This window comes from Heterodontus francisci, chromosome 7, assembly GCF_036365525.1.
Source record: "Heterodontus francisci isolate sHetFra1 chromosome 7, sHetFra1.hap1, whole genome shotgun sequence".
In the NCBI taxonomy this organism is placed as follows: domain Eukaryota; kingdom Metazoa; phylum Chordata; class Chondrichthyes; order Heterodontiformes; family Heterodontidae; genus Heterodontus; species Heterodontus francisci.
Window position 1 is genome coordinate 2,207,843 of NC_090377.1, and position 27,393 is coordinate 2,235,235.

General features: G+C 48.3%; 1 protein-coding gene across 1 annotated transcript in view; it reads left to right on the plus strand.

Annotated features, from left to right (window-relative positions):
- atg9a (ATG9 autophagy related 9 homolog A (S. cerevisiae)) overlaps positions 1 to 24,585 on the plus strand; it is a 107,303-nt gene extending 82,718 nt beyond the window's left edge. The window contains exons 9-15 of the mRNA XM_068034703.1: positions 1,092 to 1,271; positions 6,506 to 6,751; positions 7,716 to 7,906; positions 10,954 to 11,071; positions 19,530 to 19,758; positions 20,493 to 20,626; positions 20,844 to 24,585. Of these exons, the coding sequence (XP_067890804.1) occupies positions 1,092 to 1,271; positions 6,506 to 6,751; positions 7,716 to 7,906; positions 10,954 to 11,071; positions 19,530 to 19,758; positions 20,493 to 20,626; positions 20,844 to 20,849 (1,104 nt within the window). The 3' untranslated portion in view covers positions 20,850 to 24,585. The remainder of the gene's footprint in view (positions 1 to 1,091; positions 1,272 to 6,505; positions 6,752 to 7,715; positions 7,907 to 10,953; positions 11,072 to 19,529; positions 19,759 to 20,492; positions 20,627 to 20,843) is intronic.
- Positions 24,586 to 27,393: the final 2,808 nt, after the last annotated feature.

Here is a 27,393-nt window from a genome sequence, read left to right on the forward strand (position 1 = left end):
GATGCTGCCAGACCTGCTGAGTATTTCCAGCATTTCTTGTTTTTATTTCAGATTTCCAGCATCTGCAGTATTTTGCTTTTATTTGAGAGTTTCTGAATGCCTTGCTATAACCTCCTTAATAATCGATTCCAGTATTTTCCCAATGACTATGTTTGGCTAACTGGCATTGAGTTTCTTGCTTTCTGTCTCCCTCCTTTCTTGAGTAAAGGTATTACCTTTGTTATTTTCCAATCTTCTGGAATCCTTCCAGAATCAGGGGAATTTTGGAAGATTATAGTGTCAGTGTCACCTGATGTAGATTAAACCTCTGTTAATAAATGGAAAATATTTTCTTTTTTCTTCAATGCCCACCTGACATCCGAAAGCTGCTAATTCCCCTTTGTGTCCTGTACCACAAGCAGACCTTGCGTATCTCACATGAGTGGGTGTCTCTGAACCTAGATATAATGTTTTGTTGGATATTTCACTCAGGAAGGCATCGTAACCAAGCCTGAACTAGTCTTGCCCTGACATTTGCGAGCAGTGGTTTCTGTGTTGGGTATTAACCCAGAGATTGTGCCTCTCCCCCTCCTTATCCAGATTAACCCAGAGACTGGACCCTTCCCCTTCCATATCCGGATTTACCCAGAGACTGGGGCCCTCTTGTATCGGGGATTAACCCAGAAACTGGACCCTTCCGTCTCCGGATTAACCCAGAGACTGGACCCTTCTGCCTCTGTACCCGGATTAACCCAGAGACTGGACCCCTCCCCCTCCGTAACAGGGATTAATGCAGAGACTGGACCCCTCCCCCTCCGTAACAGGGATTAATGCAGAGACTGGACCCTCCAGTATCTGGAATTAGCCCAGAATCTGGTCCCCTCTTGGTGGATCTTCCTCTTTAGTCCAGAGATGCTGATTCTTGGTGCTGCTCCAACCTTGGGTGCGAGACCGCTGTGAGCAGGGAGCGCAGGGGTCGGTGAGTTGAGCCCTAACCTGTGGAACCAGGGAAGGGGAGAGCACCTGCTTCTCAGGACCTGTGGGTGAGGGGGGCTTGGCAAAGGTTCGTGCGCGTCTCCTGAAGTCAAACATTTTTTGTCTTCTGTCCACAGGTCTTCATCCTGGAGGAACTGCTCAGCCCCATTATCACTCCCTTTATCCTCATCTTCTGCCTGAGGAGGAAGTCCCTCGAGATCATTGACTTCTTCCGCAACTTCACTGTGGAGGTGGTGGGTGTCGGGGACACCTGCTCTTTCGCCCAGATGGATGTCCGACAGCATGGGCACCCTGCGGTAAGTGACCTCGGCTGGACACTGCACCTCGAGCCTCCCCTATTTCCCCCCGCACCCCCTCCATCCCCCACCCACCTACCACCCCTGAACTCCCATATGCACACCATCTCTAAAACTGCTTCTTACAGCCTGATTCTTGTCCTGCTTCAGCTGACCTGCTGCTGAAACTCTCATTCATGACTTTGTTACCTCCAAACTTGACTGCTCCATTGCTCTCCTGGTTGGCCTCCCACATTCTACTCTCCATAAACTTGGTCATCCAAAACTCTGCTGCCCATGTCCTTACTTACTCCAAGTCCCGTTCACCTATCACCCCTGTGCTTGCCGACCTACATTGACTTCGGTCAAGCAATGTCTCAATTTTAAAATTATCATCCTTGTTTTCAAATCCCTCCCTATCTCTGTAATCTCCTCCAGCCCCACAACCCTCCAAGATCTCCACACTTCTCCAATTAAGGCCTCTTGTGAGTCTCTGATTTTAATCTCCACCATTTGCGGCCATGCCTTCAGCTGCCTGCGCCCTAAACTCTGTAATTCCCTCTCTAAACCTCTCTCTCACCTCCTTAAAACCTACCTCTTTGACCAAGTCTGGTTAGGAAATAATTAAATAGGCGCATGGAGCATTGTCCTTTATATTTAGAGGACTACAATGCAAGGGGGTAGAAGTCATGGTTTCAGCTATACAAAGCCCTGGTTAGACCACACCTGCAGTTACTGTGAGCAGTTCTGGGCACCACACCTTAGGAAGGATATATTGGCCTTGGAGAGAGTGCAGTGTAGATTTACTAGCATGATACCTGGACTACAAGTTACAAGGAGAGATTACACAAACTAAGGTTGTATTCCCTGGAATTTGGAAAGTTAAAGGGTGATTTGGTTTAAGTTTTCAATAGATTGAAAAGCAGCAACAGCCAAGTTCATGGCACCACGGAGGGCTCTGCTGCACAGCAGGGGATGTAAAGGGTTGGAAGAGCTATAGTGATAGGGGATTCTATCGTAAGGGATGCAAATGGGCGTTTCTGTGGCCACAAACGAGACTCCAGGATGGTTTGTTGCCTCCCTGATGCTAGGGTCAAGGATGTCTCGGAGCAGCTGCAGGACATTCTGAAAGGGGAGGGTGAGCAGCCAGAGGTCGTGGTCCATATTGGTACTAACGACATAGGCAGGAAGAGAGATGAGGTCCTGCAAAGTGAATATAGGGAGTTAGGCAGATGGTTAAAAAGCAGGACCTCTAGGGTTGTAATCTCAGGATTACTCCCTGTGCCACGTGCTAGTGAGGGTCGGAATAGGAGGACTGGGCAAATGAATGGGTGGCTGAAGAACTGGTGTAGGCGGGAGGGCTTCAGCTACTTGGTTCATTGGGATCTCTTCTGGTGCAGAGGTGACCTGTACAAGAAGGACGGGTTGCATCTGAACTGGAAGGGGACCAATATCCTTGTGGGGAGGTTTGCTAGTACTACTCGGGAGGGTTTAAACGAGTCTTGCAGGGGGGTGGGACCCAAAGTAGTAGTCTCTCAAATGAGATAGTTGAGGCAAATGTAGAGGTTAAAGCAAGCAAGTCCAATAGGCAGGCCGGACAGGGAGCGTGGAAGGTCTGGAGGGCTAAACTGCATTTACTTTAATGCAAAAAGCCTTACAGGTAAGGCAGATGAACTCAGAGCATGGATCGGTACAGGGGATTGTGATATTATAGCTATTACGGAAACGTGGTTGATGGATGGGCAGGACTGGCAGCTCAATGTTCCGGGGTACCGATCTTTCCGGCGTGACAGAGGTGGAGGTAAGAGAGGAGGGGGAGTTGCACTATTGATTAGGGAGGACATCACGGCAGTACTTAGAGAGGATATCCCAGGGGGAATGTCCAGCGAGGCCATTTGGGTAGAAATAAGAAAGGGGTGATCACTTTGATGGGATTATACTATAGGCCCCCCAATAGTCAGAGTGGAGGAGCATTTTTGTAGCGAAATCACAGATAGGTGTAGGAATTATAGGGTTGTGATTTTAACTTCCCTAATATTGACTGGGACTGCCTTAGTGCTAAGGGATCAGATGGGGAAGAATTTATTAAGTGTGTCCAGGATAGTTTTCTGAAGCAGTATGTGGATGGCCCTACTAGAGAAGGGGCTACACTTGACCTCCTCTTAGGAAATGAGGATGGGCAGGTGGTTGATGTGTCAGTGGGGGAGCACTTTGGGACCAGTGACCATAACTCTATTAGCTTCAAGATAGTTATGGAAAAGGATAGGACTGGTCCTCAGGTTGAAGTCCTAAATTGGGGGAAGGCTAATTTCGATGGCATCAGACAGGAAGTCTCAAAAGATGAATGGGAGAGGCTGTTTACAGGTAAAGGGACGTCTGGCAAGTGGGAGGCTTTTAAAAGTGAGATAGGAAGAGTTCAGGGCCGGCATGTTCCTGTTAAATGGAAGGGCAAGGCTGGCAAGTTTAGGGAACCTTGGTTGACGAGGGATATTGAGGGTCTGGTCAGGACAAAGAAGGAGGCATATGTCAGGTATAGGCAGTTGGGATCAAGCGAGTCCCTCGAGGAGTGGAGGGGATGTAGGACTACACTGAAGAAGGAAATTAGGAGGGTGAAAAGGGGCCATGAGATTTCCCTGGCAGATAAGATAAAGGAGAATCCTAAAAGATTCTGTAATTATATAAAGAGTAAAAGGGTAGCTCGGGAGAGAGTAGGTCCCCTTAAGGATCTGTGTGGAGCCACAGGAAATGGGCGAGGTCTTAAATGAATATTTCTCGTCCGTATTTATTGTGGAGAAGGTCATGGAAGCTAGTGAGTTCAAAGGAGGGAACACTGATATCCTGGAGCATATCAACATTACAAAGGAGGAGGTGTTGGAGGTTTTGAAGCGTATTAAGGTGGATAAATCCCCAGGGCCTGACCAGGTGTATCCTAGGATGCTATGGGAAGCAAGGGAGGAGATTGCTGGGGCCCTGGCAGAGATTTTTGTATCATCCTTAGCCACGGGTGAGGTACATAAAGACTGGAGGATAGCTAATGTTGTGCCTTTATTTAAGAAGGGCAGCAGGGATAAACCAGGGAACTACAGACCGGTGAGCCTTAGATGAGTAGTGGGAAAGTTATTGGAAGGGATTCTGAGAGACAGGATTTAAATGCATCTGGAAAGACATGGTCTGATTAGGGATATTCAGCATGGCTTTGTGCGTGGGAAATCATGTCTCACGAATTTGATTGCGTTTTTTGAGGAGTTGACCAAGAGGATTGATGAGGGCAGGGCGATGGACGTTGTCTCCATGGACTTTAGCAAGGCCTTTGACAAGGTCCCGCATGGTATGCTGGTCCAGAAGGTTCGAACACATGGTATCCAGGGTGACCTGGCAAATTGGATACAAAATTGGCTTGGTGATGGGAGGCAGAGGGTGGTAATGAAGGGTTGTTTTTCGGATTGGAGGTCGGTGACCAGTGGTGTGCCGCAGGGATCGGTGCTGGGCCCTCTGTTGTTTGTCATATGTATTAATGACTTGGAGGTAAATGTCGGGCATGATTAGTAAGTTTACAGATGACACCAAAATTGGTGGTATAGTGGACAGTGAAGAAGGTTGTCTCAGGTTACAACAGGATATAGATCAACTGGGAAAGTGGGCAAGGGAGTGGCAAATGGAATTTAACACAGACGTGTGAAGTGATGCATTTTGGGAAGTTAAACCAGGGCAGGACAGATACAGTAAATGGCAGGGCCCTGGGGAGTGTTGTTGAGTAGAGAGACCTTGGGGTGCAAATACATAGTTCCCTGAAAGTGGCAACACAGGTAGACAGGGTGGTGAAGAAGGCATATGGCATGCTTGCCTTCGTCGGCTGAAGCATTGAGTACAAGAGTTGGGACATCCTGTTACAGTTGTACATAACGTTGGTTAGGCTGCATTTGGAGTACTGTGTGCAGTTCTGGTCGCTGCACTACAGGAAAGATGTGATTAAGCTAGAGAGGGTGCAGAAAAGATTCACGAGGATGTTGCCTGGTTTGGAAGGCTTGAGTTATAAAGAGAGATTGGATAGGCTGGGTCTGTTTTCCCTGGAGCGAAGGAGGCTGAGAGGGGACATGATAGAGGTATATAAAATTATGAGAGGCATAGATAGGGTAGATAGCCAGAGTCTGTTTCCCATGGTAGGGGTGAGTAAAACTAGAGGGCATAGATTTAAGGTGAGAGTGAGGAGGTTTAAAGGGGATCAAAGGGGTAAATTTTTCACACAAAGAATAGTGGGTATCTGGAATGAGCTGCCTGAGGAGGTGGTGGAGGCAGGAACAGTAGCAACATTTAAGAGACATCTGGACAGGTATTTGAATGAGCAAGGCATAGAGGGATATGGAATTAAAGCAGGGAGGTGGGATTAGTATAGATGGGCATTATGGTCGGCATGGACGCGGTGGGCCGAAGGGCCTGTTTCTGTGACTCTATGACTCTATATTAAGGGGAACAGAGAGGGTAGATAGAGAGAGACTATTTCTGCTGGTTGGGGAGTCTAGGCCTAGGGGATAGAGGTCTGGCTCTAATTTTTAGACTTTCAGGAGTGAAATTTGGAAACACTTTTACACCCAAAGAGCTAGATTTAGTTACCAGCCCGATGTCGGGTTCCATGGTGGGGGGTGGGGTTGGAGAACTGGAGCGGCAGCAGCCCACCACGGAGGCCGATGCTGGGATTGCTGGGCCCGATCTTCCCAGCGGCAGGGAAGCTCTGTAGCAACCTTTCCACTAGCTCGATGATGAAACCCGCGTTAGCATATTTAAATCACATCTTTGTATTAATTAAAATGTAAACTACAGCGATCAGCAACTACGCAGGATTGCCGCCATTTTCTTCACTCGCTGTCCTTCCCAGCAGCGGGAGGACACGATCCAGCCCAAAGGCTGGGCGATGTTTGGAAAACTCTCCAGTAAACAGCAATTGATTCTGGATGAATTGTTAATTTTACACCTGACCTTGATAGAATTTTGTTAACAAAAGGTATTATGGAATATAGGACATAGGTGGAGTTAGGTCACAGGAACCATGATCTCATTGAATGGTGGAACAGGCTCGAGGGGCTGAATGGCATCCTCCTATTTGTATTTCCAAGCTGTTAGTCCAATTTCTCTTTATGTGACTCGGGGTTATATTTTGTTTGATAATTCTCTTGTGAAACAACTTGGGGCATTTTATCAGCATGAGAGCGCTATATTAATGCAAAGCTGTTGTTGACTGTAACTCTCTTGTCTCTCAGTGGTTTTCTGGTGGAAAGACTGAGGCCTCCATCTACCAGCAAGCAGAGGACGGCAAGACGGAACTCTCTCTCATGCACTTTGCCATCACAAACCCACGCTGGCAGCCCCCCCAGGACAGCACTGCCTTCATCAGCCAGTTGAAGGAGAAGGTGAATCGAGACAAGGGCACAGTGATTGGGAGCAACAGCTTCCTTCTGGAGAATGGCCTCTTCGCATCACTACAGTCCGTGCAATCAGAGTCAGAGGTAAGAAACAGCCCTGAGCACCAGGGGAAGTGCCCAGTCCCACAGGGCAGGGCACCGGGGGAAGGGCCCAGTCCCACAGGGCAGGGCACCAGGGGAAAGATCCGGTCCCACAGGGCAGGGCTCCAGGGGAAGGGCCCAGTCCCACAGGGCAGGGCTTCAGGGAAAGGATCCGGTCCCACAGGGCAGGGCTCCAGGGGAAGGGCCCAGTCCCGCAGGGCATCAGGGGAAGGATCCGGTCCCACAGGGCAGGGCTCCAGGGGAAGGGCCCAGTCCCACAGGGCAGGACACCAGGGAAAGGGTCCAGTCCCACAGGGCAGGACACCAGGGAAAGGGTCCAGTCCCACAGGACAGGGCTTCAGGGAAAGGATCCGGTCCCACAGGGCAGGGCTCCAGGGGAAGGGTCTGGTCCCAGAGGGCAGGGCATCAGGGGAAGGGTCCAGTCCCACAGGGCAGGACACCAGGGAAAGGGTCCAGTCCCACAGGGCAGGGCTTCAGGGGAAGTGCCCAGTCCCACAGGGCAGGGCTTCAGGGGAAGTGCCCAGTCCCACAGGGCAGGGCTTCAGGGGAAGTGCCCAGTCCCACAGGGCAGGGCTTCAGGGGAAGTGCCCAGTCCCACAGGGCAGGGCTTCAGGGGAAGTGCCCAGTCCCACAGGGCAGGGCTTCAGGGGAAGTGCCCGGTCCCACAGGGCAGGGCTTCAGGGGAAGTGCCCGGTCCCACAGGGCAGGGCTTCAGGGGAAGTGCCCGGTCCCACAGGGCAGGGCTTCAGGGGATGTGCCCGGTCCCACAGGGCAGGGCTTCAGGGGAAGTGCCCGGTCCCACAGGGCAGGGCTTCAGGGGAAGTGCCCGGTCCCACAGGGCAGGGCACCAGGGGAAGTGCCCGGTCCCACAGGGCAGGGCTTCAGGGGAAGGGTCCACAGACTGGTTATCTGGGTGAGTTTTCTAACAGCCATTGTGTTGTTGCAGCCTCACAGTCTGATCGCTAACCTGATCGCAGGGCCCCCCTCTCTGGCATTTCAGAAAGGCCGAGACGGACCCTTGGATCCAGCTTCCTCATTGCGTTCGTTCTCACCGGGGCAGAGCAGCCAGAATCAGCCCGGCAGTCTACACACCTCTCTATTGCGGACAAGGCCTGGGCAGGCCTCAGCTCGATCAGGGTATGGACACTCAAGCCCGCGTGTGATTGGTAGGGCTGTCGCATTAAACAATGCTCCGTCTGTTGATTTTCTCCCCTGTCGCTTGCTGAGTGAAACTCCCCTCCCACCATCACCGAGTGGTGTCTGGTCACCATGTGGCAGTAAGAGGAGGGAGGGGAAAAGAATTGGTGTGGGAATGGTAAGTGTGGTGAGCGGCTGCCTGAGGTGGGCAGGGGTGCCTGTGGGTTGTGGGGGAGGGTAAGGGGTGCCTGACGTTGGGGGGGTTGGGGCAGTGGAGGGGAGGGTGCCTGTGGGTATGGGGGGAGGCAAAAGGGTTCCTGAGGGTGTGGAGAATGGGAAGGGGTTCCTGAGGGGGGAGGGGAGGGGGATCCTGAGGGTGGGGCGGGGGAGGGGAAGGGAAGGGATTTCTGAGGGTCGAGGGGGGGAGGGGAAGGGGGTTCCTGTGGGTGGGGGAGGGGAAGGGGGTTCCTGTGGGTGGGGGAGCAGTAAGGGGTTCCTGAGGGGGGAGGGGAAGGGGGTTCCTGAGGGGGGAGGGGAAGGGGGTTCCTGAGGGTGGAGGGGGGGAGGGGAAGGGGTTTCCTGAGGCGGGAGGGGAGAGGGGTTTCCTGAGGGGGGAGGGGAAGGGGGTTCCTGAGGCGGAGGGGGTTCCTAAGGGGGGAAGGAGTTCCTGAGGGTGGAGGGGGGGAGGGGAAGGGATTTCTGAGGGTGGAGAGGAAGAGATTGCTGAGGGTGGAGGGGAAGGGGGTTCCTGAGGGTGGAGGGAGGAGGGGAAGGGGGTTACTAAGGGGGGAAGGAGTTCCTGAGGGTGGAGGGGGGGAGGGGAAGGGGTTCCTGAGGGGGAGTGGGGAAGGGGTTCCTGATTGGGGGGGGGGGGAGGGAGGAGGGGTGGGGGTTCCTGATTGGGGGGGGAGGGAGGAGGGGTGGGGGTTCCTGTGGGGGAGGGGGGAGGGCTACCTGTTGACTGATGTGTGGTCAATCTCTTGATACCTGCGGCATTGAAGATGGAAATAGAGTGAGTGTGGAAATAGGTGACCATGAAATGTGAGCTGGTGAGGAGTTTGTGGGTTCAGTGTTTTCGCATGATAATGGGGTGGGGAAAGGGGTAAATCTGCCTGTTGCAGGAGGGGTTTAGCAATCAAACCGGTTCAGTTCAAGGGGAGTAGCTGAGGGTCAATTGGAGACAGGAACAATGAAAGATGGAAAAGAGGAGAGGGGTTACGAGAGTGTCTGATTTGATGTCTTTATAGAGTCGGACTCATTTACAGCACAGAAAGAGGTCATTCAGCCCATCAACTCCATGCCAGCTCTCCATGGTGCTCTGCAGTCAGTACCACACCTGGTTCGATCCCGGTTGCCCTACAAGTCTATTTCTCTCAGGTGACCATCCAACTTCCTCTTGAAGTCATTGATCGTCTCTGCTTCCACCACCCTCGTGGGCAGTGAGTTCCAGGTCATTACCACCCGCTGTGTAAAAACGTGTTTCCTCATATTCCCCCTGCATCTCTTGCCCAAAGCTTTCAATCTGTGTCCCCCAGTCCTTGTACCATTTATTAATGGGAACAGAAGTTCCCTGTCTAACTTATCTTAAGCCTGTCATAATCTTGTACACTTCTATTAAACCTCCCCTCAATCTCCTTTGCTCCAGGGAGAACAAACACAGCTTTTCCAACCTAACCTTTTCCAACCTAACCTTGTAACTAAAATCCTCCATCCCTGGAACCATTCTGGTAAATCTCTTCTGCACCCTCTCAAGGACCCTCACATCCTTCCTAAAGTGTGGTGACTAGAACTGGATGCAATACTCCAGTTGGGGCCGAACCAGAGCTTTATAAAGGTTCAGCATAACTTCCCTGATTTTGTACTCAATGTCCCTATTTATGAAGCCCAATATTCCATCTGCTTTACTAACCATCTTTCTCAATATGTCCTGCCACCTTCAAAGATTGATGCACATGTACCCCCAGGTCTCTTTAGGCCAAGTGCTGGAAAATGGGAGTAGAATAGTTAGGTGCTTGATGGCTGGCACAGACAAGATGGGCCAAAGGGCTTGTTTCTGTGCTGTATAACTCTGACCCTCTCTTCCTGCACACTCTCTTTAGAACTGTGCCATTAAGTCTATATTGCCTCTCCCTATTCCTTCTGCCAAAATGCATCACCTCACATTTGTCAGTATTAAATTCCATCTGCCACCTCTCTGCGCATTCTGTTAGCCGATCTGTGTCCTCTTGCAGACGGTTCATATCATCCTCACTGTTTGTCGCACCTCCAAGTTTGGTGTCATCAGCAAATTTTGAGATTCTACTCTGTATTCCAAGATCCAAGTCATTTATATATAGCAAAAAAAAAAGCAGTGGTCCCAGCATTGACACTTGGGGAACACCACTGTCTACCATCCTCCGGTCTACCAAACGACCATTTACCACAACTCACTGTTTTCAGTCCTAAACTAATTTTTAATCCAATTGGACGCTGAACCTCCAATTCCATGAGCCTCAATTTTGTTTCGTTAGAGACTAGCAAAGCATTTTATTTGTTGTCAGAATCTGGACATCGTTGGCAAGACCAATATTTATTGCCCATCCCTGATTGCCCTCGCGAAGGTGGTAGTGAGCCGCTGCATTGAACCACTGCAGTCTGTGTCGTGTAGTTAGCCTATGGTGCTGTTAGGGACGGAGTTCCAGGATTTTGACCCAGCGACGATGAAGGTGTCATTGACTGAGGCACCCAGATTAAGAATTGATGTGGGGCAGGGGTGAGATTTGGTGAAGGTGTCTCTGGGTTAGTGAGTGATAGATCAGGGCAGCTTGCCACCCTTGATGGATCTCTGTAGTGGGGTGAGGTTGAGATGGTCTGCCCCTCTTCCTACAGGTGTCTCAGTGTCCAGCAGTGTGCTTTTTGAAACCGTGGTGGGTTGACAAGCTCTCAGTGCATTGGTGTGAATGGCCTCCTGCTCACAGTTCTCCTCAGCAGTACCGCTGTGACTCGTTTGGGCTTTGGCAGATGGGGTTCCTGTTCTGACCAGATTTTTGTTTCTCTGCTGCTGGCAGTCTGGATGCGAGGATGATGAGTTCTGGGAGCAGTGCGTGGGAGGGCCAGCTCCAGAGTGTTGTTCTCTCCGAGTACGCCTCAACAGAAATGAGTCTACACGCACTCTACATGCACGAGGTAAGTTTGGCTCCTCTGTTGCTACCTCCTCCTCCTTGTCCAGCTCATGTTTCCTAGCTATTTGAACCTTACCAGCAGTATGTACAGTAATGGCTTCTGTTCATTCTCCAACATTGTCAGCTTGGGAGTCATCCTGTTCTTGGCCTCATCCCTTTCCCTCACCCTCACTAGGGCTTCATCAGTCCCTTCCCTTGCCCACTCCAAGGCCAGTAGTCCCTCCCATGCACCCTGTGCCATGAACCAGCTTTAGTTTCTCTGCTATCTCCTTTCATGCCCTCTCTGAGCTCATCTTGTCCATGAGACCCAACTACTGCTCTGAGTCAGTCAGTACCGCACAGAAGAAGGCCATTTAGTCTGTTGAGTCCGTGCCGGCCAATTTCCACTAATCTGCTGACCACTCAATCTCAGAATTGTTCCAGCACAGAAGGAGCCAGCTTTTCGAAGGGGCAATTTATCTAATGCCACTCCCCTACCTTCTCCCCGTAACCCTGCGCATTCTTCCTTTTCATATAACTGTCTAATTCCCTTTTGAATGCTTCAATTGAACCTGCCTCCACCACGTTCTCAGGCAGTGCATTCCAGACCTTAAACACTCACTGCGTGAAAATTTTTTTCCTCATGTCACTTTTGCTTCTTTTACCAAATACTTTAAATCTGTGCCCTCTCATTCTCGATCCTTTCACGAGTGGGAACAGTTTCTCTCTATTTACTCTGTCCAGACCCTTCATGATTTTGAATACCTCTATCAAATCACCTCTCAGCCTTCTCTTGTCCACGGAGAACAGTCCTAACTTCTCCAATCTATCTTCATTACTGAAATTCCTCATCCCTGGAACCACTGTCATGAATCTTTTCTCCACTCTTTCTAATGCCTTCGCATCTTTCCTAAAGTGCAGCACCCAGAACTGGACGCAATACAAACGTATGAATTTGGAGCAGAAGTAGGCCATTCGGCCCCTCTAGCCTGCTCCGGCATTCAATAAGATCATGGCTGATCTGTTTGTGTCTCGAATTCGATACTCCCACCTACCCCTGATAACCTTTGATTCCCTTGCCGAACAAGAATCTATCTATCTCCGCCTTAAAAATATTCTATGACCCCGCCTCCCACCTTCTGAGGCAGAGAGTTCCAAAGTCTCTCAACCCTCAGAAGAAATTTCTCCTCATCTCTGTCCTAAAAGGGTGACCCCTAATTTTAACAGTGCTGAGGCCGAACTAGTGTCTTATGCAAGTTTAATGTAACCACCTTGCTCTTGTGCTCTATGCCCCAATTAATAAAGCCCAGGATACTGTATGCTTTATTAACTGCACTCTCAACCTGTCCTGCCACCTTCAATGACATATGCACATATACACCCAGGTCCCTCTGCCCCCTGAGAATTGTACCATTTATTTTATATTGTCTATCCATGTTCTTCCTACCAAAAGGAATCACTTTACATTTCTCTGCATTGAACTTCGTCTGCCACCTCTTGCCCCACCCCTGCTTTATTTGCTTAAAACCTATTACATTTCTAACCTTTGTCCGTTCTGATGAAGGGTGACTGACCTGAAACATTAACTCTGCTTCTGTCTCCACAGATGCTGCCAGATTGCTGAGTATTTCCAGCATTTCTTGTTTTTATTTCATCTGCTGCCTGTCTGCCCATTCCACCAACTTGTCTATGTCCTTTTGACGTTCTACACTATCCTCCTCACAGTTCACAATGCCTCCAAGTTTCATATCATCTGCAAACTTTGAAGTTGTGCCCTGTGCCCCAAGGTCTAGGTCATTAATATCTATCAGGAAGAGCAAGGGTCCCAACACTGATCCCTGGAGAACTCCACTACAAACCTTCCTCCAGCCCAAAAAGCATCCATTAATCACTACTCTCTGTTTCCTGTCACTCAGTCAATTCCGTATCCATGTTGTTACTGTCCCTTTCATTCCGCGAGCTATGACTTTGCTCACGGGTCTGTTGCGTGGCACTGTATCAAATGCCTTTTGAAAGTCCATGTAACCACATCAACAGCATTTCCCTCATCAACCATCTCTGTTACCACCTCAAAAAACTCCAGTAAGTTAGTTAAACATGATTTTCCCTTCCTGGCTCCAAGTTAGCTGATATTGTTAATAGTTCTCCGTCCTCGGGTATTGTCCCTGTCTCCTTCAAATCTGTTATCATTTACTCCTCTCTTCAAAAAGCCAATGTTTGACTCTTCCATTCTTACAGACTATTGTCCATCTCCAACCTGCGAAGTACTTGAACATGCTGTAATCTCCAAACTCTGTGACCATCTTTCCTGGCACTCGGTGTTTGAATCCCTTTCATCAGGTTTCTGCCCCTGCTGCAGTACTGAAATGGCTCTTATAGGATGTCATTTATGACTTCGATGTGACTGTGACAAAGTTAAACTTTCCCTCCTCATCCTTCTCGACCTGTCTGCAGCCTTTGACATGGTTGACCATACCATCCTCCTCCAACACACCTCCACTGTCACTCAGCTGGGTGGGACTGCTCTCACTCGGTTCCATCCTTATTTATGCAATCATAGCCAGAGAACCTGCAATGGCTTCACTTCCTGCTCCGATTATCTCTAGTGTTTTCCAAGGAGCTACCTGTGGCATCCTATTTCTCATTGGTAACATCATTCAAAAACTGTCAGTTTTTATAGCAACAGGTGAAGGCCATTCAGTGAGACCATGGCTAATCTGTATCTTAACTCCTTTTACCTGCCTTTGTTTGCTCGCCCTGAATATCTCACCCAACAAAAATCTATCAGAATAAAAGCAAAATACTGCAGATACTGGAAATCTAAACTAAAAACAGAAAGTGCTGGAAATACACTGGCAGCATCTGTGGAGAGAGAAGCAGAGTTAACGTTTCAGGTCTGTGACCTTTCATCAGAACTGGCAAAGGTTAGAAATGTAATAGGTTTTAAGCAAGTGAAGGCTGCGGAGAGATGGGGATTGTTAGGGAAGAGAATTGTTGTTGTCTTGACTACATTTCCTTACACCCTGCCTCCTGGAAGGACTCCATCCCATTCACCCAGTTTCTGTATGTCCCGATGCATCTGTTCTGATGATCACAGAATCGCAGAATAATACAGTGCAGAAGAGGCCCTTCGGCCCATCGAGTCTGCACCGATGCATTAAAAACCTGACCTGTCTACCTAATCCCATTTGCCAGCACTTGGCCCATAGCCTTGAATGTTATGACGTGCCAAGTGTTCATCCAGGTACTTTTTAAAGGATGTGAGGCAACCACTGTGCTAACCACTGCGCTACTGTGCCGCCCAATAAAAGGTCTGTGACCTTTTATCAGAACTGACAAAGGTGAGAAAAGAATCAGGTTTTAAGCAAGTGAAGGTGGGGCAGTGGCGGGGGGTGGGGTGCTTTGGTGGGGAACAGAACAAAAGGGAAGGTGGGTGATAGGGCGGAAGGCAGGAGAGATTAAATAGCAAAGCGGTCATGGGACAAAGGCAGAGTGTTAATGGCAGAATGATGAGCAGCTCTGTCCACATGAAAAAACAGGAACACGGTAAAAAATAATTTTACAAAAAGGCCAGTCATGCTCTGAAACTGCTGAACTCAAGGTTGAGTCCGCAAGGCTGTAGAGTGCCTAATCCGAAAGATCAGGTGCTGATCCTCGAGCATGCGTTGATGTTCACTGGAACACTGGAGCAGGCCAAAGATAGAAATGTGGGTGCGAGAGCAGGGGAAGGGGGCCCGGTGTTGAAATGGCAAGCGACCGGAAGCTCAGGGCCATGTCTTCAGATTGAGCTGAGGTGTTCAGCAAAAGGGTCACCCAATCTGCGTTTAGTCTCCTCAATGTAGAGGAGACCACATTGTGAGCAGCGAATACAGTACAGTAAATTGAAGGAAGAACAAGTAAATCACTGCTTCACCTGGAAGGAGTGTTTGGGGCCTTGAATGGTGAGGAGAGAGGAGATAAAAAGGCAGCTATTACACCTCCTGTAATTACACAGGAAGGTGCCGTGGGAAGGGGACGAGGTGTCGGGGTGATGGAGGAGTGAACCAGGGTGTGGCAGAGGGAATGATCCCTTTAGAATGGTGATGGGGAGGGGAGGGGAAAACGCGTTTGGTGGTGGCATCACGCTGGAGGTGGTGGAAATGGCAGAGAATGATCCTTTGGATGTGAAGGCTGGTAGGGTGGAAAGTGAGGACAAGGGGAACCCTGTCACGGCTCTGGGGTGGGGGGGGAGGGGCAGAGATGCGGGAAATGGGTCAGATACTGTTGAGGGCCCCGTCAACCACAGTGGGGAGGAATCCTCAGTGGAGGAAAAGGGAAGACATGTCAGAAGCGCTGTTGTGGATGGTTGCATCATGGTCGGTCTGGAGTTCCCTGCCTGGGAGGGTGGTAGAGGCAGGTTGCCTCACATTGAGGAGCAAATATGTGCGCAATTTGCAGAGGTGTGTAAAAATAATAGGGTAATTATATTAGGTGATTTCAACTTTCCCAACATTAATTGTGATAGTCATTGTGGAGTGGAGTTCTTAAAATGTATACAGGAGAATTTTTTAGCTCAATATGTAGAGGATCCAACAAGGGAGGGTGCAGTGCTGGACCTAATTCTGGGAAATGAAGCCGGACAGGTGGTTGATGTGTTGGTGGGGGCGCATTTTGGTGATAGTGACCACAACATGGTACAATTTAATCTTGTTATGGAGAAAGAAATAGACAAGTTGCAAAAAAAGGTTTTGGATTGGGGGAGAGCAAATTTTAGTAAAATAAGGCAGGATCTGGCCAAGGTAGACTGGAAAGAGTTACTTGTCGGAAGAGCAGTGGGGGGTATTCAAAAAGGAAATGAGGAGGGTACAGGCCCAACATGTTCCCTCTAGGGTAATAGGTAGGAGCAACAAGCCCAGAGAACCATGGATGACCAGAAACACTCAGCGTATGATGAGAAGGAAAAGAGAGGCTTTTCGCAAATACAAGGAGAGCAAATCAACAGAAGCATTAGTGGAGTACAGAAAGTGTAGGATGGAGCTTAAGAAAACAATTAGGAGAGCAAAGAGGGGATATGAGAAAGTTCTGGCTGGTAAAAGTAGGGAAAATCCCAAGATATTCTATAAGTATATCAATGGGAAGAGGATAACCAGGGAAAGAGTAGGAGCCATTAGGGACCAAGGGGGAAATTTGTGGGTGGAACCAGAGGACATTGGTAGGGTGTTGAATGAATACTTCACATCTGTCTTCACCCAAGAGAATGAGGAAGTAGATATGGAATTCAGAGAGAGAGACTGTGAGGTTCTTGAGCAAATTGTCATAGGGTGTGACAAGGCATTGGAGGTTTCGGCAGGCTTAAAAGTAGACAAATCTCCAGTCCGGATGATTTGTGTCCCAGGATGCTGTGGGAGGCGAGGGTGGAGATTGCAGGGGCTCTGACCCTAATTTTTAATTCCTCTCTGGCCAAGGGCGAAGTGCCAGAGGACTGGAGAACAGCTAATGTGGTCCCACTATTTAAGAAAGGTTGTAGAGATAAGCCAGGGAACTATAGACCAGTGAGTCTCACGTCAGTGGTAGGGAAACTATTGGAGAAAATTCTGAAGGGGAGAATCTATCTCCACATGGAGACAAAATTTGATTAGGAATAGTCAGCATGGCTTTGTCAGAGGGAGGTCATGCCTAACAAATTTGATTGAATTTTTTGAGCATGTGACCAGGTGTGTAGATGAGGGTAGTGCAGTTGATGTAGTTTACATGGATTTCAGCAAAGCCTTTGACAAGGTCCCACATGGGAGACTTATCAAGAAAGCAAATGCACATGGGATACAAGGTAACTTGATAAGGTGGATTCAAAATTGGCTTAGCTGTCGGAGACAGAGTGATGACAGACGGCTGTTTTAGTGACTGGAAGCCAGTGTCCAGTGGCGTACCACAGGGATCTGTGCTGGGTCCCCTATTGTTTGTCATTTATATAAACGACATAGATGACTATGTAGGGGGCTAGGATCAGTAAGTTCGCGGATGACACAAAGATTGGCCGAGTGGTTAACAGTGTGGTGGAGTGTCTTAGGTTACAGGAAGATATAGATGGGATGGTCAAATGGGCAAAAAGTGGCAGATGGAATTTAACGCTGAAAAGTGTGAGGTGATACACTTTGGAAGGAATAATATGACAAGGAAGTATTCAATGAATGGCCTGACACTGGGAAGTTCCGAGGAACAAAGGGACCTTGGTGTGTATGTTAATAGATCTCTGAAGGCAGAAGGGCAGGTTAATAGGGTGGTGAAAAAGGTATATGGGACACTTGCCGTTATCAATCGAGGCATAGATTACAAAATCAGGGAGGTCATGTTGGAGTTGTACAGAACTTTGGTAAGGCCACAGCTGGAGTACTGTGTGCAATTCTGGTCACCACATTATAGGAAGGATGTGATTGCATTGGAGGGGGTGCAGAGGCGATTCACCAGGATGTTGCCTGGGATGGAACATTTAAGCTATGAAGAGAGGTTGGATAGGCTTGGGTTGTTTTCACTGGAGCAGAGAAGACTGAGGGGTGACCTGATCGAGGTGTACAAGATTATGAAGGGCGTGGATAGGGAGCAACTGTTCCCCTTAGTTGAAGGGTTAGTTACGAGGGGTCACAGGTTTAAGGTGAGGGGCGGGAGGCTTAAAGGGGATTTGAGGAAGAACTTTTTTACCCAGAGGGTGGTGACGGTCTGGAATGCCCTGCCTGGGAGGGTGCTAAATGCAGGTTGCCTCACATCCTTTAAAAAGTACCTGGATGAGCACTTGGCACGTCATAACATTCAAGGCTATGGGCCAAGTGCTGGCAAATGGGATTAGGTAGACAGGTCAGGTGTTTTAATGTATCGGTGCAGATTCCATGGGCCGAAGGGCCTCTTCTGCACTGTATTATTCTGTGACAGAATGCAGGAAACTACAGGCCAGTTAGCTTGACATCTGTCTTAGGGAAAATGTTAGAAGCTATTATTAAAGACATTATAGCAGGCCATTTAGAAAAATTCAAGGTAATCAGGCAGAGTCAAACATGGTTTTGTGAAAGGGAAATCATGCTTAACCAATTTATTGGAGTTCTTTGAGGGAGTTACATGTGCTGTGGATAAAGGGGAACCGGTGGATGTATTGTACTTGGATTTCCAGAAGGCATTTGATCAGGTGCCACATCAAAGGTTATTGCAGAAAATAAAAGCTCATGGTGTAGTGGGTTACATATTGGCATTGATAGAAGATTGGTTAGCTAACAGGAAACAGAGAGTAGGCATAAATGGGTCATTTTCTGGTTGGCAAGATGTAATGAGTGGTGTGCCACAGGAATCTGTGCTGGGGCCTCAACTTTTTACAGTTTATATCAATGACGTAGATGAAGGGACCGAAGGTTTGGTTGCTAAATTTGCTGATGGCACAAAGATAGGTAGGAAAGTAACTTGTGAAGAGGACATAAGGGGGCTACAAAGGGATATAGATAGGTTAAGTGAGTGGGCACAGACCTGGCAAATGGAGTATAATGTGGGAAAGTGTGAAATCGTCCACTTTGGCAGGAAGAATAAAAAAGAAGCATATTATCTAAATGGTGAGAGATTGCAGAGCTCTGAGATGCAGAGGGATCTGGGTGTCCTAGTGCGTGAATTGCAAAAGGTTAGTATGCAGGTACAGCACGTAATTAGGAAAGCTAATAGAATGTTATCGTTTATCGCGAGGGGCATTGAATACAAAAGTAGGGAGGTTATGCTTCAGCTATACAGAGCATTGGTGAGACCACATCTGAAGTACTGTGTACAGTACTGGTCTCCTTATTTAAGGAAGGATGTAAATACGTTGGAGGCAGTACAGAGAAGGTTTACTGGACTAATACCTGGAATGTGCGGGTTGTCATATGAGGAAAGACTGGACAGGCTAGGTATTTATCCACTGGAGTTTAGAAGATTAAGAGGCGACTTGATTGAAACATATAAGATCCTGAGGGGTCTTGACAGGGTGGATGTGGAAAGGATGTTTCCCCTTGTGGGAGAATCTAGAACTAGGGGTCACTGTTTAAAAATAAGCCCATTTAAGACAGAGATGAGGAGAAATTTTTTTCTCTCAGAAGGTTATGAGTCTTTGGAATTCCCTTCTTCAAAAGGCGGTGGAAGCAGAGTCTTTGAATATTTTTAAGGCAGAGGTAGATAGATTCTTGATAAGCAAGGGGGTGAAAGGTTATTGGAGGTAGGTGGAAATGTGGAGTAATCAGTTCAGCCATGAACTTATTGAATGGCGGAACAGGCTCGAGGGACCGAGTGGCCTACTCCTGCTCCTAATTCGTATGTTTGTAATTTTAAAGTTCTGCCAACTTGTTCTGGACTCTCCCCTCACCCCCCACCCTCGCATCAATCTGCACTGCACTCCCTCTGAGGCCAGTACATTCTTCCTGAGGTGCAGTGCCCTAAATTGATGCAAGTGTATGCTGAAGCTCCCAGCACTACCTCACCAACTCTCCATCTCCTTCCAGCTCCACAAGCAGCAAATGCAGGGAGAGGCATCGCGCCACGTATGGCACCGACAGGACAGTGACGACAGTGGTGAGAGCGGCCTGGAGGAGGCTGACGCAAGAAAGCCATCGCCGGTAGCCATCCCGCAATCTTGCACCTACCCCTTGACTGCCAGCAGACCCCCAGATCTCCGTGAGGAAGCAGCCGGAATCTTACCTGCCATCCACAGGGGATACAGAGAAATCAGCAGTAAGACTGGGGATCCCAGGGTGGGGAAGTGGGGGTGTGAGCTGCTACAAATTACCTCCGAATACCGTGACTCTGGGGGACCTTTCCTACTCTGTACCCCCAGAATTCACTCACTTTGGGTACAAACCTGTCCTACTCTGTATCCCCAGAATTCACTCACTTTGGGTACAAACCTGTCCTACTCTGTACCCCCAGAATTCACTCACTTTGGGTACAAACCTGTCCTACTCTGTATCCCCAGAATTCACTCACTTTGGGTACAAACCTGTCCTACTCTGTATCCCCAGAATTCACTCACTTTGGGTACAAACCTGTCCTACTCTGTACCCCCAGAATTCACTCACTTTGGGTACAATCCTGTCCTACTCTGTACCCCCAGAATTCACTCACTTTGGGTACAAACCTGTCCTACTCTGTACCCCCAGAATTCACTCACCCTGCGGATACTGGCTGCAGTCTGGCATTTTGATGATGTAACCTCTCCAAACCTGTTCCTGTCCCCATCAGGTGACCACACGAGCAGCATAGCAGGAGCTTGATGTGAATCGATCCCTCCTGCCTGCTGAATGCTCATCCTAATGGGCCAGGAGCAACTCCCTGGGGTTCCCCTTCCAAACACTCTGCTCCCTGAGTATGAACCAGCTCTACCTGATCTCTGCTCACCACCTGATCTCTGCTCACCACCTGCTCTGTAATCTCACCACTTTCTTTATTGTTTTTCTTGTGATTTCTAGATTCCACTGAACTCCAAAGACCATTTTCGCGGCTGCCCATGGGGGGGTGGATAGAGGAGAGCTCGCCCCCTCGACATCCTGAGACTGTGCCAGAGGAGGGATCAGAGGATGACCTCCCCCCACAAACGCATCAGGTAAACTCACCCTTCAGCCAGGGCGACCAGAATAGACAGGCCCAGGCTCCATTGCTCAGTCTGTGCTGAGGTATTTGGTACTGAGGCCCACAGAGCAGGAGAGTCGGCGATAATGATTCAGACACAGACTTTTGACAAAGGAGTGGGGTTGTGGTGTGGGGTGTTGGTTCTGGGGGTCAGAGCAAGTTTATTCACTGAATTCCTTTTTTTTTTGAAGGTGTAGTAGGCCTGGAATGTGTGACACAGGAGATGGGAAAGAACGAGAGAGTTTGGAAGTCGCTGGTGTTTACTGACACTGGACTGTGCAATGCATGGCTCACTGGTGTGTGTTTGACTAAATTTGTCACAATCAAATTGATGTTTGTGTAATTGGTTGTTCAGGTATGTCAAATTATTCTCCAGGTTGATTAACTTTGTCTTTTTTCATAAATCATTGTGAAGGTCTTTGAATATTTATGAATGAACCACTCTGGTTTCTGTAGCCCTCAGAGTTCTGAATGAGGTTTTGGACGGCTCAAAGTCTTTTGCTCCTAGGACAGGTCTCTGGGCCATTGATGCAATCAGAGCCCCTCGCACCCAGGGTGGGGGGTTCTCTGGGTCAGTTTTGCAGTCGGAGTCTCTCACTCCTGGGGTTGGGGTGGTCTCTGGGTCCCCTAACTGCTCTCCTCCCCAAATGATTCTTGACTCATTGCAATGCTCTGTTAAAGGGGATTTCTGTTTAACACATGTCCAATGCCATCTTTAAAAGTCTCAGCAAAGGATTGAGGAGTCTGTTTATCCGATATGGAGACACCTCTCTCAAAGGGAGGCTTGCTGTCATAGGAGCATAAAACAGGAGGCCATTCAGCCCTTTGAGTCTGTTCTGCCATCCAGTTAGATTGTGGCTGATCTGTATCTGAATTTTTCCCTACTTTGGTTCTGTAATAACCCTGAATACCCTTACCCGGGAAAAGTCTGTCATTCTCAATTTTCAACTGATAGCATTCCCGATTTCCACTGTCCTTTGTGTGATGAAGTACTTTCTGACATCACTCCTGAACAGTCTGGCTCGAATTTTAAGGTTCTTCCCCCTTGTTCTGGACTCCCCCCCCCCCCCCCCCCCACAACCAGAGGAAATAGTTTCTCTGCATCAACCCTGTCAAATCCTTTAAACATCTTAAACCCCTCAATTAGATCATCTATTAATCTTCTATACTCGCGGAAATACAAGCCTAGTCTGTACAACCTGTCCTCATAATTTAACCCTTTCTGCCCCAATATCATTCTGGTGAATCTGAGCTGCCCCCTTTCCAAGCTGAGTATCTCCTTCCTGAGGTGCGGGGCCCAGAACTGAACCCAGTTACTCCAGATGGGGTCTGATCAGAGCTTTATATAAACTGTAACATCACTTCCAGCCCTCGAGATAAAGGTCAACATTCCATTGGTCTCAATTACTTTTTTTTGTACCTGCCCACTAGCTTTGTGATTTCTGTACTTGGAGCCTAAAATCCCTCTGCCTCTCCAGTTTCCAACTTTCACCATTTGCAAAATATTCTGATCTATCCTTGTTGGATCTAAAATGGATGACCGAACATTTCTGCACATTAAACTCCATTTGCCACAGTTTTGTCCACTCACTTAATCTATTGGTGTCCCTTTGAAACTTTCAGCTTCCATCTACACTATTTACAAATACAATTAGAATTGCAAATGTTACATCCTTATTCAAAAAAAGTGTAAGGATAAACCCAGTAACTACAGGCCTGTCAGTTTAATCTCAGTGGTGGGAAAGCTTTTAGAAATGATAATCTGGGACAAAATTAACAGTTACTTGGACAAATGTGGATTAAATTAGGAAAGCCAGCACAGATTTGTTGAAATTGTGTTTAACTAACTTACTTGAGTTTTTTGATGAGGTAACAGAGGGTGGATGAGGTCAATGCAGTTAACGTACATGCACTTCCAAAAGGCATTTGATAAAGTGCCGTATAACAGGCTTGCTAGCTCAATTGAATCCCATGGAATAAAGGGACAATGGCAGCATGGATATGAAGTTGGCTGAGTGACAGGTAACAAGAGTACTGGTGAAAGACTGTTTTTCAGACTGGAGAAAGGAGGTATGCAGTGAGGTTCCCCAAGGATCAGTACTGGGACCCCTGCTTTTCTTGATCTTTATTTATGATTTAGACTTGGGTGTACAGGGCACAATTTCAAAATTTGGTTATGAGACAAAACTTGGAAGTATTGTGAACTGTGAGGAGGATAGTGATAGACTTCAAGAGGACACAGACAGGCTGGTGGAATGGGTGGGCACGTGGCAGATGAAATTTAATGCAGAGATGTGCAAAGTGACACATTCTGGTAGGAAGAATGAGGAGAGGCAATATAAAATAAAGGGTACAATTCTAAAGGGGGTGCAGGAGCAGAGGGACCTGGGGGTGTATGTGCACAAATCATTGAAGGTGGCAGAGCAGGTTGAGAAAGCAGTTAATAAAACATATGGGATCCTGGGCTTTATAAATAGAGACATAGAGTACAAAAGCAAGGAAGTTATGATGAACTTGTATAAAACATTGGTTCAGTTTCAACTGTCCAGTTCTGGACAGTGCACGTTAGGAAGGAAGTGAAGGCATTTGAGAGGGTGCAAAACAGATTCACGAGAATGGTTCCAGGGATGAGGAACTTCAGTTACATGGATAGATTGGAGAAGCTGGGGTTGTTTGCCTTGGAGATGGGAAAGTTGAGAGATCTGATAGAGGTGTTCAAAATCATGATGGATCTAAATAGAGAGAAACTGTTCCCATTGGCGGATGGGTCGAGAACCAGAGGACGCTTGACAGAAGGTGATTGGCAAAAGAAGCAACGGTGACATGAGAAAAACCTTCTTCACGCTGCAAGTGTTTAGGATCCAGAATGAGAGTGTGGTGGAGGCAGGTTCAGTGAGTGTTTAGGATCTGGAATGCACTGTCTGAGAGTGTGGTGGAGGCAGGTTCAGTGAGTGTTTAGGATCTGGAATGCACTGTCTGAGAGTGTGGTGGAGGCAGGTTCAATTGAGGCTTTCAAAAGGGAATTGGATAAGAACCGGAAGAAAGTTTGCATGTTTGGTGGAAAGGACAGGGTAGTGGGACCAGCTAAATGGTTCATGCAGAGAGACGGCATGGATTTGACAGGCTGAATGGTGACGTCCTATGCTGTAACCACTCTAATACTACTGTACCACCCAACCTCGTGTCAGCAAACCTGGATTTATGGTTCTCTGTTCCTTCATCAAAATAATTTATAAATATAGTGAAAAGCTGAGACCCCAGAACAGATCCCTGGTGAGATGCCACTATTTATATCCTGACAAGTTAAGTACACACCCTTTTATCCCTACTCTCTGTCTCCTAACTCATAAGCAATTCCCAATTCATGTCAATCGGCTGTCTCCAATTCCATTAAAAGTATCTGTCATGGGATGTCAAACATGCTGCCTTGGCAACATTATTTGGAAAGACAGCGTAATTTTGCATAGGAACAGCAGGAGGCCTTTCAGCCCTTCCAGCTTGTTCTGCCATCCAATTAGATTTATATTGCCAAAAGTGAGGGAAGCTCCAAATTTCAGTTCGTGGGGATGTGGGGCTAAGGATGACTCGATCCCAGCAGCAGCTGGAGCGGAGGCTACTGTCTTCACTCAGCTAATCACAGAAGGGCTGGGAGACTCTCAAGATGGTGATTGGCATCGGGACGTGTGTAGCAAGCTGTCTCTTCAGCACTCCGTGTTACTGTACCACAGAATGTTCACACAGACCTTCATAACACAAGCACAAATGACAGGAGCTGAGAGTATTGGTGAATGCAGCCCTCTCTGTGGGAGCAGGCAGTCCAGGTCGACTGATGCAGGATTAGGGAAGGAGGGACAGTGGGAGTGAGTAGTGTGCAGGGACAGAGATGGGCAGTGTATGGGGCGATGGGAAGGGGTGTGGGGTGGCCAGGGTAATGGACAGAGGGGGAGGGTGTGTGGGGAATGAAGAGCATCTAAAGCCAAGTACAGAGCCTGTGCTCAGGTGGGAGTGGGGGGGGGGTGTGGTTGAGTGACTGCCCTGGTATTGGGGTGACACAACAGAGTGACTGAGCTGGACAGAGGCTCCGGGGCTTTTATTTATTAGTTTCTGGGTGTATGAAGATCACAGGACTTCAATATTTAAACTCTATAATGTGATGTGCCAATATGCACCTTGGTGAAATACAGCACAAACTGCACAGGCTGACTGGGGGATGGCAGTGGGAGTCTGACCCCTGACCCCTGTGGTTGTTTCCTTTATTTCCTGCTCCACTGTTGCTGATTCTCAGTTTAGTTTCATTACTGGAGTCAGATCATTTCCTGCCTTTTATTGCCCATATTGGACATTGTCAATTGACATGGTCTCCCCACTCCAAGTAGGGCTGTCCTGTACCTGGGCCTCAGTCTCACACCAGACAGGGCTCTCGTGCTCTCAGTCCCAGACCGGGCAGAGCTCTCGTGCTCTCAGTCCCAGACCGGGCAGAGCTCTCGTGCTCTCAGTCCCAGACCAGACAGGGCTCTCGTGCTCTCAGTCCCAGACCAGACAGGGCTCTCGTGCTCTCAGTCCCAGACCGGGCAGAGCTCTCGTGCTCTCAGTCCCAGACCAGACAGGGCTCTCGTGCGCTCAGTCCCAGACCGGGCAGGGCTCTCGTGCGCTCAGTCCCAGACCGGGCAGGGCTCTCGTGCGCTCAGTCCCAGACCGGGCAGGGCTCTCGTGCGCTCAGTCCCAGACCGGGCAGGGCTCTCGTGCGCTCAGTCCCAGACCGGGCAGGGCTCTCGTGCGCTCAGTCCCAGACCGGGCAGGGCTCTCGTGCGCTCAGTCCCAGACCGGGCAGGGCTCTCGTGCGCTCAGTCCCAGACCGGGCAGGGCTGTCGTGCTCTCAGTCCCAGACCGTGCAGGGCTCTCGTGCTCTCAGTCCCAGACCGGGCAGGGCTCTCGTGCTCTATTGATGCCTCTCTTACCCGTGACCTACAAGTTCTTGGCTCGCCTGCCATTATGTAGATATATTTGAAACAAACCTTTTGAGCTGGGCTGTTTGTGTTGGTGCTTAACCTCCACATGAACTGTATCCTGGTCCTAGGTGCATCCCCATTTACTCCCCCTTTCCTTGAATTGTTGGATTTGACGCTGTGATTTTGCTGACATTGCAGCCAGATCAGATCTGAGTCCCCAGCTTCCCCCGCAGGCACTATTTGAAGAGCAGAGCAGTTTTCCTGGTGTCCTAGCCCAGCATTCCAGGCTCTATCATAGACATTGATTGCTGTTTTTGGAATCTTGCTATGTATAAACAAAATGTCTGCTGCATTTGCCTGCATAGACAGAGTGACTATTTCAGAGTAATTCATTGTGTATGAAGTGCTTTGTGTAAAAAGGATGATCAGGTCTTGTATCTGTGCAAGTCGCCCAGTTACTTTTAGTTAATCTGATTGCAACTGTTGTTTCTGTGCTCCCAGACCTCCCAAGCCTAATAGTGACTCAGCCCATGAGGTTATTTGCACTTTTTAATCATCTGTGTACAGACTTGTTTTGTATAGAATCTGTATATTGCACATTTTTTTTACAGATATATAGCCATTAATAATAAAATAATGTATAATGTCACGACAATCCAGATTCTCGGCTTTGCTTTCCTCTTCCCTCAAGGGAGCTAAGCCCGATCAGTTTGACCCACACAATTAACTTCAAGTGCTTGCTAAGGAATACTTTCTCCACATGCATGCAAATACAATTTACATCTGTAAAATATTGAAATCTTACTGCAGTTATAAACATTGCTCTTTCTTCCTTCATAACCTGATGCACACAAACTGTTGATTTGCATTGTGAACTGTACTCAAGCTCACACACGGTCATTTTCACCTTAGCAAGCATCCTGGTGAGGTAATAAAAGGTTTACGACTTGCTTGAAATTTCAATGTTTTTTGAAGAAAAAACTAAAATTAAGATGAGGAAACACTGATTCTCTCTCTTTTCTCTGTTTGCGTCTCTTTCTCTTTCTCTCTCATAGATGCACATATGCAGTATCTGTTTAAAAGGGAATATTGTAATAACTTTGTCTGAATTAAGTTTTTGAAACTTAGCCTCTCATTTCCCTTCTAATTACTTGAGGGGAAAAGAAGGTGACCAGATACTGCAAGGAGCTATGGAAAAATATTCCACTAGTACAGCCCACTGACTGCTGATGCCTCCTGATTTCCCCATGACTGTCAATGGCATTACAATCGCTGAATCTCCCACAAACATCCTGCAGTTTCCATTGAGCAGAAACTGAACTGGAGTAGCCATATAATTACCATGGCTACAAGAGCAGGTCAGAGGCTGGGAATCCTGAGGCGAGTAACTCACCTCCTGACTCCCCAAAACCTGTCCACCATCTACAAGGCACAAGTCAGGAGTGTGATGGAATACTCTCCACTTGCCTGGATGGGTGCAGCTCCAACAACACTCAAGAAGCTTGGCACCATCCAGGACAAAGCAGCTTGCTTGATTGGCACCCCATCCACAAACATTCACTCCCTCTACTACCGACGCACAGTGGCAGCAGTGTGTACCATTTACAAGATGCACTGCAGCAACTCACCAAGACTCCTTAGACAGCACCTTCTAAACCCGCGACCTCTACCAACTAGAAGGACAAGGACAGCAAATGCATGGGAACACCACCACCTGCAAGTTCCCCTCCAAGTCACACACCATCCTGACTTGGAACTATATCGCCGTTCCTTCACTGTCGCTGGGTCAAAA